The sequence below is a fragment of the Symphalangus syndactylus genome, chromosome 10, assembly GCF_028878055.3.
Source record: "Symphalangus syndactylus isolate Jambi chromosome 10, NHGRI_mSymSyn1-v2.1_pri, whole genome shotgun sequence".
NCBI classification, from domain to species: Eukaryota; Metazoa; Chordata; class Mammalia; order Primates; family Hylobatidae; genus Symphalangus; species Symphalangus syndactylus.
In genome coordinates, this window is record NC_072432.2 from 39,936,628 (window position 1) to 39,949,021 (window position 12,394).

A 12,394-nucleotide genomic window follows, 5' to 3' on the forward strand; every position below is an offset into this window, starting at 1 on the left:
TCTTTAGTTTATAAACAAATTATAAAGTCATTTAACTCAAGTATTTCCATAAAAGTTCCCTAAAGTGACTTTTACATAGCATTTAGATAATAATGTATGTAATTTATTATTTCAATTTATTACTCCAATTGTTCAAGATCAAAAGGTTTTATAAATATTTTAAATATAAAAGGTGTTTTTGTACCAAACTATTTCATACTTAAATTATGCTAGACTATATATATATGTGTGTGTGTGCAAATGTATATATACAGTTCAGATTAAATGAATTGATGACAGCATAGCTTCTCAAAGGGTAAAAACATTTTACTCAGCAGGAAAAATGTAAATTACTCACTTTTTTTTTTGAGACAGAGTCTCACTCCGTCACCTAGGCTGGAGTACAGTGCTGTGATCTTAAATGATTGCCTCCTGGGTTCAAGTAATTATCATGCCCCAGCCTCCCAAAGCTGGAATTACAGGTATATGCCACCACGCCTGGCTAGTTTTGTTTTGTTTTGTTTTCTTTTTAAAAAGTAGAGATGGGGTTTCACCATGTTGACCAGACTGGTCTTGAACTCCTGACCTCAAGTGATCCATCCGCCTCGGGCTCCCAAAATGATAGGATTACATGCGTGAGCCACTATGCCTGGCCCTGAATTATTCACTTTTACGTAGCATTTATTTTTCGTATTTCCTCACCACCAAGGAAAATGCACCCTACTTGTAGCAAGGAAGAGGCTGATTAAAAGTTGAGAAAGTTCTCAGTATTTCAACTTGGTTACGAATAAGAAAATTTTTAAAATGTAAACAAAACCCTATTAAAAAGAGCAGAGGATAGTATGTGTTGATAGGGTTTCAATAAGCAGACTGGAAATCTTATGTTTCACATATCTAAACTTTGACTTTAACAGGTGAAATGAGAGTAGTAAAGGTAAGGGGAAAAAACAGATTCAGACAAAAAATGTTTTTAAACCCCCAACCAGGCCTCTATAATTAGACATTTCCCACCCTACCTAAGTCCTGTTAATGAGGAAGGGAAAATTCTAAAGCCATTCAGACTTCTGACTCAGAGAATGGGGGTGGGGTGGAGGGGGGAGGCAACCATATATGACTTCTTACTGAACCCAAGAAAAATCATCTAATATTTTTGCCACGTGCAATACTCTCTCACAGGCTGCCTCTACTTTCGTATCTATAAAATTAAGAACAATTATTCAGAAATTACTATTTCATGTCTTCCCTAAGACATTAGCTTTTTATAACATAGTATTTGGAAAGTAATCAAGCATGGGAAAAAAAAGCAGTAATATGTGTTCTTTGTCCTACAATTTTAAGGTAAACTTGATAGAATCTTGGATTTCCAAATACCATTTAATAAAAGAGGGATTTAAGGCCGGGAGCAGTGGCTCACGCCTGTAATCCCAGCACTTTGGGAGGCCGAGACGGGCAAATCACGAGGTCAGGAGATCGAGACCATCCTGGCTAACACGGTGAAACCCCGTCTCTACTAAAAATACAAAAAATTAGCTGGGCGCAGTGGCGGGTGCCTGTAGTCCCAGCTACTCGGGAGGCTGAGGCAGGAGAATGGCGTGAACCCAGAAGGTGGAGCTTGCGGTGAGCCGAGGTCGCGCCACTGCACTCTAGCCTGGGCGACAGAGCGAGACTCTGTCTCAAAGAAATAAAATAAAATAAAAAAATAAAAAATAAAAAAAATAGGGATTTAAATTTAATACCAAGTACAAAAATGGAAAGATCATAATTTCTCAAAGTGTACATTAACTGAAGAGATAGAGTACTTTACATTGCTTAAATAAACCTGGTGCAGTGCTATCAAGAACCAGCCAAACTGATAATAAACTATCTGAGTACTGTCTCTCACTTCACATTATAATTTCGTTCTCTCTGCCGCAGTCACTATTTACCACACCACACCCGGCCTCCTGTAATGGCTTCCTGGTATCTCTGCCTCACATCTCTCTCTGTCCATTCCAGTTAGACTGTATGACGCTACAAAACTGAAAATATCAATTTCTTCAAGTTACTTTCAGAGGCTCCTTCCTGTCCACATATCAAAGTCAAAATAATTCCTTAGCCTACAGACATTTTAAGTGCACACTATACGTTAATGGATGCACAATCAAGATCTCTACCATAGCATACCTATATTACTATTTGGCTATTTTAAAAAATCATATCTTCATGATTTACATGTCCCACAGCCCCAATTCTGAACTCTCCCCCAAAACCACAAACTTCCTACCATCATTTTGGTGTTGACTTTTATTAACAGATGAGCTTGACATCTGCCTTACTGGGAAGATAAAACTATACCCAGAAATACACTTTTGAGTGCCCTCTTTACTACTTAAAGGTTTTTTTTATACTTTCATTTATCTTGTCTTTTTTTCTCTATGGCAGAAATGTCCTTTCTCATTTTAATACCAACCTGTTTACTTGAGTTCATAATTTCACTTTTTTTGGTCTATAATATTTCCCTATCAGTTATTCCCTTTCTCGGAAATTTCCTCTGCTTTTGTCCCTAGGTCCTAACCCAACAAATATGAATTCCCACTCCTTAAATCTTATTTTAGGGCTGTTAGGTTTTTGTTGATTTTTTTCCATGAAAGTCCAATTTGGAGGGAGAAAGAATTACAGGCAATTTTGTCTTTCACATTAATTGCACAAACTCATGAAAATTACTGCTGTGAGCTATGCTTTAAAATTTTATGTGTATGCCTGCTGCCCCCACCTCCCACCTCAGGTACTGCTGAAACAACAAGGTCATTTCCCATAGAGAAGAGAATATATATGCTTTCGGGATAGGTGAGGTTTTAAAACTTTATATTTAGAAGTAATTAGAGGCTCACAAGAAGTTATTTAAAAAAAAAAAAAAGCACAGAAAGGTCTCACGTGCCCTTTATCCAGCTTCCTCCAATGGTAACATTGCATAACTCTACTACACAATAGCATAACCAGGACACTGACATTGGTACAATGTCAGACCTTATTCATATTTCATCAGTTTTTACATGCATTAGTGTACATGTATGGGCATGTATGGTTCTAAGCAATTCTAACATATGTACAGATTTGTGTACCACAACTAAAGTGGTATTTTAAAATACTCACTTTCATGCTAGTCAGGTTTCCATCAAACTGATAATGGGCTCAAAAATCAGAGATAAACATGGTTTTTGGTCTCAAGAAACAGAACTTGGATATATCACACAACATAGAGAAAAGGATAAAGTACAATGAATGGAAACCAGAATTGTATTCTGGTTTTAAACTAAATTAGGAAATATATTCAAGTCAAAACTTTTTCAAATTTTTAAACTGAATCCTTTAAGCAAGTTTAACCACCAAAAAACAACATACTCGGGATATACTACCCAAATAAAACTACCTTCTGTAAAGTCCTATTATTTCCCGGATTCTGTTGAAGATTAGTACAAGAAACAATCACATGGAAAACATCTGGGCAACTTTTGTAGAACAGTCACTAGGTACACTATAATGCCAGTAAATATCCTTACATATTGTAACTAGGTATGTGCACAGAATCATCTAGGGAATTAATGACATCCTGATAAGTCCCTCCTACTATTTTGTCTCAAAAGTTTTTTGTTTGATTAAAGAACTAAAATATTCCTTTTTATCATAAAATAAAAATTACAAGGCATATCAAGTTGTTTTTTCACATAGGCTGCCAAGAAGCTCAAGTGAAATCAGTGCTTATACACAGTTAAGCATATTATCCTTGCTTCCCACCAGATTTATCTTTGCCTCTCTTTATATGGCTTCTGGCTTTTGTATCTTTATGGAAATATCTTTTGTATGTTACTGTATGTATTACATTGAGTCACACACACTTTTTATATAAACATACTTAATCCACACAAGCTTACCTTACCAAGGAGGAAACTAAAATCAGAAAAACTAAATGACAAGTTAGTGAATGGTAGAGCTGGAAATCACATTCATTTGCAATATCCACTTTCTAGGGGTTATATTAAAATTTTATACATTTATAATTATATTAATTTGTAAACAAATTCTTTTCTAAGCAATGTACTATTTGGTTAATTTCTTAAAAAACAGCTACAGTTAATATTCTTATTTATTTTCATTCTGATAAAAAAACATATTTAGTGTGTGCTCTGTAATTGTCCTCAAGTTGTGTTCCTTTGTTCATTTTATTTTCTCTACCATTTAAAAAGCTCTTTAATGGCACATGCTTGTTTTTAGAGCTTATGATAGTGTTACAAAACAATATCTACTTCAATCTATATTTAGAATGTCTTTATAGTGGAATGCTTTCATGTGATAATAGTCATGACTACTATCTCTAAAAGTAGCAGTAACATATTGTTGTTTATTCTTATACACGACGTACTTTAATAATAAACTCATAAAATACAACAGATTGATGAAAACTGAAGAATCTTATTTTTACGCTACTTATTGACTGATAATTCTATTTTATTCTAAAACTGAATAACACAGAAAATAGGGTAAATACAAAGACTTGCATGAGACTTTAATAACATATCTAATATAACTCATCAAATAACCTAATTGATATCACTGAAATAAACATTTATTTTAAATGCTGGATATAAATAGTTCCCTTTTGAATATAACTGTTGCAAATATATTTTGATTACTTTGGCGATTTCAAAGTATGTCTGTATCATATTAATATATACTTTTCTGATCAACTTACATGATAAAATATTGTACATTATTGGTAACTGTTTTTCAGTATTTGCAGTAAGAACTATGATTCCTTCTACACTATTTTTATATAAAGAATTTTTATATAAAAATAAAGCCTTTATATTAAAATAGTGTAGCACAAGAATCGCTAATATACAAACGGATACATGCATATGTTTCAGCATCCTTCCCATTTATACTTGATGTCAATGAATAAACAATATTTCACTTCATAAACACTGGCTTTGGCAAGCCTGATTACTACCTCATTTTAATATTTACTCATCAGTGAGGAAGAATACAACTTTTTATCTCATGTATGATAGCACATCATATAAGCTTAAGTGTACATATCTTTCCAATAATAGTACCAGTTATATAATAAGTATTCATTTTATTTCTATAAAGAGGTATATTTGTTTAATTTTAAAACATTTTTATTTGATTTGTACATTATTCTTCCTCGGTGTATAAAAAGGCACAAATATTTAATTTCATGTAATCATTTTCTTCTAGCCTCTACTAATATCTTTTAACCAGTAGATCAAGAAACAATTATTTCCTGACCTCAAGCAGTAATATCCACAAACAGAACACTAGTCTCAAATCACCAATTTATCCCCGGGAATTATAAATACAGGATGGGAATTTAACATAAAGCTTTTTAAAACTATAAGGCCATTTAAGTGCATCAGCAATTTAAAATGTGTACAGTTATATAAACAAATCAATAAAATGAGGAATGCCACAAAGACAGCTATATAAGAACATAATCCTCTTTTTTATAACACCTTTGAAACGGAAGTGTAAATAGGCCAAAGGCATGCATTTCTGAAATATGATACTACTGCGCTTTAAAACCACATTCCCTGGTGTATCCCATCGAATGCACAATTTTGATTATTTCTTTCCAAATTGAAATACAACTTTCCTTTCTTCTCTCATCTGAAAGATGTCAAACTTCTCATAAACAGAGTTATTTTGGCAAAGTTAAAGGGCAGAAGAATTTTAAAATATTGCCTATATCAGAAGTCTGTTTGTATACTTCGAAAGAGAAATCCATAAATGAAGTACCTTGCAGCTCTCTGGAAGAAAAAAGACCAAGCATTTTAAATGAAAAACGTTCCCAGCCAGTGAGTGATTCTTTCATGTCTATATGCAAGAAGGAGACTGGGATTCAAAAAGTTCATCAGCAACAAAGCTTTACGCCGTCCCATTTAGCAGTATGCCAGTCTGTTACCTCATGTTAGGATTATATAAGGCCATTTTCTTCCATTAGGAAAAGTTCCTAAAATGGGCACTGTCAAGGCTGGTAAAACTGAAATCTGACCTAGTTTTTCTCCAAAGATTTCCACGGATTTTATGGTAATTCTTTCTACAGTTGGAGCTCACTTCCTTTCAAATACACTATGCTAACTGAAATATGCTAGCAAATGCTTTACTTTTCATGTGTCAAAGTAAAAATCTATAGAACATATATGAATTTCTCAAATTTTTATCTCCAGTAGTGAATTCTACACTTGATCTTAGCCAAAAGGCCGAGAAGTGATCCAATAGTGAATTCTTTATACTACTTTCTATTTACATCAACTTTACTATCTACTGTAAGCCTACTATCATCCTGAAGAAACCTACGTTAAAAAAAATTATTCATTTGGAGTACATTAATAAAACGGAAATCAATTGATTAGCCCCATAAGTAAGTTTGATAAAACACAAATATATGAACTCTTTAAAACATACTTTATTTGAAAGAAAAAGATTCTTTGTATTGATCACAAGGCTATCATGTAGTTTTCTATACTCCTTTTAAAAATGAAGCATTACATTCCTGAGAGTGAAGAAGGTTGATGAATTAAAATAGAAGCCACTAAAAACTTGTTTAAAAAGGAAAAATTTCCAGTTGTCACAAAATAAAATGAGAAATGCATTTCAAGTAAATTCCCAAATCAACCACACAACATCACATTTACAAGGCTTTTATATTATTCTTGTAATTCAAGTATAAACACTGTAATTGTCCTGCAATCATTCTAGAAAAATCACAAAGAAGTTCACAGAATCTAATTTTGAATAAAAGGGTAAGAAAGTATGCAGTCTATGGAAATTATATGCATATGAAAGCATGGCACAATAAATACATTTTCATCACATGATTTATACTAAGTAATGAATCACTTCTTACATTTATTCACTTTTAAGACTTCGAACTTCATTTTCCTGAACTAAAGTTTAAAAGTGTAAAAATATGGCCTGTATTTACTAGGCTTAATTAATCATTTAGCTATGACTTCCACTGAACTAAATGAGGATAAGTTGGTTATTAATATTTATAATAAAATGAAAAAAATTAACTTCATAACTTAAAGGATATCCATAGAACTTTATATTGTATATCCCATAAGATAAAGTAAATAGATATGATAAATACTATAATAATGGACTTCAGTTTCATCAAAAGAATAATCTTGTTAACTAGACATTTATTACCCTAACTTTAAGGTTCTTTAGAATACACAGGAAACAAAATTACTCTATGCCTATAAAAACCAAAGCAGTATGAGACAAAATATCACTGTGTGTATTTCTATTTTATTAATAGGAAAAACTCCAGGACAAAAGTTCTCAAAACAGGTAATATTCTCTATTTTCAAACAATGTATAATTCAAGAATAACTAAAATGAACAAGGTTTAAAGAATACTTTTGGTACCCTTAAATTGTAGTAACAAACACAGAAAAGTAAGAATAAAAACAGTAATAATCAGTACTCTCCAAGTACATGCTACTAATCTTTGACTATTACTCAGCTGAGGTCTAATATATATTGCTAAAATTAATCATATAAATATATAATAAACGATTCAGTCTTGAAAGTTGATATTATAAACTATGGTGCTTAATTAAAATCCTAAATATGAAAACACAAAATTATAAACATAAAGCAACAGAATTTTGTAAATAAAGCTAATACCCTATGATAAAAAGAACTTGAATGAAGGAGCAGATAAGCAGATTTACAGGCTATACTGGGGACTGAAAACTGAAGTTAAAATTCATATTAAGACATCTACGTCCTCAGATTCATTACTGATATTTCAATACTTACAGCTATTGTAGCTCCTATTTCAGAAAAAGTAAGAAAAGGAGAATAAATGAGGCTAGCTTTACCACTACTGCTATATATGAGTTATAACTGTAGTTTCAATCTTTTTTCCTACTTCTTTCTTATATCATAAATGAATATATTTATGTCCTTTCTTTCTGGCTTATATGCATAAATCACTTTTTGAAGGACTGCCTATTATAAAAGGGCCATATCTTTTGTGTTATAACAAAATACAACTCATCTGAGTTAAACACTCAATGGGGAAAATAAGCATTAAAAGTTATCCTAGTTATAGAAATAAAACTAAATTCCTAGGAGGCTTTACAGGTGAATGATAAAATACGTGTTTTGGCTCAGCAAATAAAACTCTAAGGAAAATCAGAATAAGCCTAGTTAAGTTAAATATACTTAAATTTTTTTTTCTGTATTTTGTTTATATGTAGAAAGGGGAAGTAGAAATTGTTAACGCTGTTACAATATACCCATACCCCAGTTCTTGCTTTCTTTTTGCCTAGTGGAACAGTATATTACAGAATGTGGTGAGGATGACAACGATATAATGACAAATAGGAATGGAGTCAATGCAAATGCAATGGGCCAATCTAGCTTTTGAGAAGAGAATGGTTTTTATGATTGGTTTTACTGAACTGCAAGTAATTAAAAATGTATTTGGACAGACGCAGAAACTTTAAAAAACTGTGTCCATAAGCATTCCCATTCAGAGATAATATTTCAATGAAACCTAATTGAGAAGATGCACATATGTATTTTTTCTAAACTTAAAGCCCCAATTTCTTAGAAACTGACTTAATTTCCTCTGAAAATATCATTTGTGATAACAGGGGAAAACATTTTATTTCCTGTGATTTCTTAGATAAGAATACAATGACCAGAATCTCCATAAATTCTGCTAAATAAGCAGTGCTAAATCATGCTGGCCCATGTTAGTGTTTTAGCCTAGAAAAGTCACTGCTAACACCAAAGCAGATTAGTCTGAATATCATAATTCTTAAAAATGTATGTGTATTCTTGTGATGTCAACACTTACGGCTATCGTAACATATGTTTCCTAGAGCCCTGCCCGTTTGAAGCAGCACTTCCTGGTCTTTGCTATTTAGCAGCTGCACCAGTGGTGAAATCAATCCAGCATCCACACATGGAATTCGCATAAACTCTGAAAATAAGAGACATATTTAATTAAAAATCTAACGATTCACAATTTACATAAATCACCTCCCCTAATAAAATGAATACCTACTTTTAATACGTGGTATTTAAAAGCCACCTTGAAAAGGTGGCTGAATATTTGAAGAGTACATTTCTGTACAAAAGTACCCTGTTACAACCCTACTAAATGCTTCATAAAATACACAAAACTGAGTGGGGTCATATTTTTGTTTGCTGACAGTCTCTGCCATAAACCAAAGGGATTTTAATTAACTTACATCACAACTAATTTATCACTATCTTCTCGTAATAACGATGTGCTTTGGAAGAAGTATGTGTGATGATGGAAACAATGGTGATGTATTTCTATGAGCCTGATAATTAAAGTACTACACTTATAAACTAAGCCATCATATTGCCTAATTTTTCACTATGTTTTCTAAAAAAGCCTATACATACATACATATATATATATGTATAAAGGTTTCAGTGAACCATTAAAAAATAATATGTCCTTTTTGATTGGTAAGATGTGGTGGAATCATCCTCTTCTCATCTTCACTCCTGTCCTTTATTAAAATCCATTTTATGGCTCACTCATATCTGCTGCTATACCTATACATTTACAGGCCTGAAGAGTCAAATGTTAAGATTTCTTAAATTTTGGCCTGGCACGGTGGCTCACGCCTGTAATCCCAGCACTTTGGGAGGCCGAGGCAGGTGGATCACGAGGTCAGGAGATCGAGACCATCCTGGCTAACACGGTGAAACCCCGTCTCTACTAAAAATACAAAAAATTAGCCGGGCAAGGTGGCAGGCGCCTGTAGTCCCAGCTACTCAGGAGGCTGAGGCAGGAGAATGGCGTGAACCCTGGGGGGCGGAGCCTGCAGTGAGCCAAGATCACGCCACTGCACTCCAACCGGGCAACAGCGAGACTCCTTCTCAAAAAAAAAAAAAAAAAAAGATTTCTTAAATTTCGAACCCATTTTTTCCTTATCTTTATTGTATGCCATTCTCTATGTATTAACTCCCCATGATACCACCACAGTCATGATTGGACATAAACTTTTTTTTTTTTTCAGTGTCTCATGATGGACCACTACAAAACATAAGGAAGTATGTAACTGATGAAATTTCTCCTATAACCAGTAACTGAATTATCTTTTTGGACATCACAACTCACCATAAGGATGTTCTGGTCAATAAAGTTAGTTAACAAAGAACTAATTTATCCATCTATAACCTGTCCTACTAAAAAAATCACTATCTTTTCACTCTATCAAGATGGTCTACCTCTTGGTTTGTTCCACAGGTACCCTCATAAGCAATCCTCCCTCTCCCTTCATTTTCAAATTCTTAGAGCTTACCATATAGGTTATTCTGTCAGCTGTCACCTCTGAGACAACTTCTTTTCCTCCTAAGATAGCTGTAAATCACAGAGGTATTCCTCTCTCCTGAAATAAAGGAATTAATTCCTATCGTCTCTTTCTTATTACTCTACCACTAAAAATCCCCTGTAATGTAAACTTCTAAGACTCAGATTATTTCCTATCTCAACAACTAACCTTTGAGTTTATCATTGATGTTATCAAACTCAGTAGTATTAAGTATCCTACTACTCACGTTAAGAAAATGAATTATGCTGTACGCACATGTTCATGAATTCGATGACCATCTATAGGAGATGACATATCAATCTGCTTATCTACCTCTTTAGTTAATGGTTACTTTAGACCCTTCATAAATTTCAAATCTTTTTCTTCTTGAGACAAGGTGTCACCCTATCACCCAAGCTGGAATGCGATGGCAGGATAATGGCTCACTGTAGCCTCGAACTCCTGAGCTTAAGGAATCCTCCCTGACCTCAGCTTCCTGAATAGCTGGAACTACAGGTGTGTACCACCAGGCCTAGATAATTTTATTTATGTATTTATTTTTGAGACGGAGCCTTGCTTTGTCACCCAGGCTGGAGTGCAATGGTGCAGTCTCGGCTCACTGCAACCTCTGCCTCTGGGGTTCAAATGATTCTCCTGCCTCAGCCTCCCGAGTAGTTGGGACTACAGGCAAGTGCCACCACGCCCAGCTAATTTTTGTATTTTTAGTAGAGATGGGGATTCACTACGTTGGCCAGGTTGGTCTTGAACTCCTGACCTCGTGATCCACCCGCCTCGGCCTCCCAAAGTGCTGAGATTACAGCTGTAAGCCACCACACCCAGCCAATTTTTTATTTTTTTATAGACCGAGTTTCACTATGCTGCCCTGGCTGGTGTCGAAATTCTAGGCTCAAGTGATCCTCCCATTGTGGCCTTCCAAAGTGCTAGGATTATAGGTGAGAACCACCAGGCCTGGTCTAGATTTCAAATCTTAAATTAACATGCTACTAACTCATATTAAAGACAGATGTTCATTATCCTTTTCACTGAACTATGCCTGGTTCCCAACAGTAAGATGATTTCATTGACTACTAAAACAAGAAATTTAGGAATGGTCTGATTTGCACTCATTCACAAATAAAACTTGTTTATCTTATTATTTTGCTTGTTTTGTTATTGCTATTCAGGCAATGGCAACACTGAAGAATTACTGTGTTTCTTTGATGTTTTGCCTATATGATACCAATCTTTAAAATTTTGACTCTACAATCAACAGCTTCAAGTATTCTTCGAATAATAGAGGGTAAATAATTATAGAAAAATTGTGGAATCAAAACTCTTTGGAACCATTTTTTACTCAAAAACATATAAAGATAAAACAAAGCTAATATATTCCTCAGCTGTCAGTCACTGTCAGTCTCTGGATAAAGTAAAAAAGAATTTCTTCTAAAACTCTTTTGCTCTTCAGCTAATTTACTTTTTTAACCAAAGAGTGGTAGTCCTCGCTAGCTAATTTTAAAGACATAAAGTTATCATGCTTCAGGCAGATATATTAAAAAAAATACCAGGGATGTTTAAGAATATGTTTAAAATGTGCAAAAGTAATAAGCATTCTTATACACCAATAACAGACAGACAGAGAGCCAAATCATGAGTGAACTCCCATTCACAATTGCTTCAAAGAGAATAAAATACCTAGGAATCCAACTTACAAGGGATGTGAAGGACATTTTCAAGGAGAATTACAAACCACTGCCTAACGAAATAAAAGAGGACACAAACAAACGGAAGAACGTTCTATGCTCATGGATAGGACAAATCAGTATCGGGAAAATGGCCATACTGCCCAAAGTAATTTACAGATTCAATGCTATCCCCATCAAGCTACCAATGACTTTCTTCACAGAATTGGAAAACTACTTTAAAGTCCATATGGAACCAAAAAAGACCCCGCATTGCCAAGTCAATCCTAAGCCAAAACAACAAAGCTGGAGGCATCACACTACCTGACTTCAAACTATACTACAAGGCTACAGTAACCAAAA

The 12,394-nt window shown here is 33.9% G+C and overlaps 1 protein-coding gene and 1 pseudogene across 21 annotated transcripts in view; both read right to left on the reverse strand.

Annotated features, from left to right (window-relative positions):
• Positions 1 to 12,394, reverse strand: part of RAP1GDS1 (Rap1 GTPase-GDP dissociation stimulator 1) — a 176,170-nt gene that overhangs the window by 82,484 nt on the left and 81,292 nt on the right. For all 21 annotated transcript variants that reach the window (XM_055296952.2, XM_055296951.2, XM_063610211.1 and 18 more), the window contains exon 4: positions 8,858 to 8,983. In XM_055296952.2, the coding sequence (XP_055152927.1) occupies positions 8,858 to 8,983 (126 nt within the window). The remainder of the gene's footprint in view (positions 1 to 8,857; positions 8,984 to 12,394) is intronic.
• LOC129492463 (uncharacterized) lies at positions 6,099 to 6,251 on the reverse strand (annotated as a pseudogene).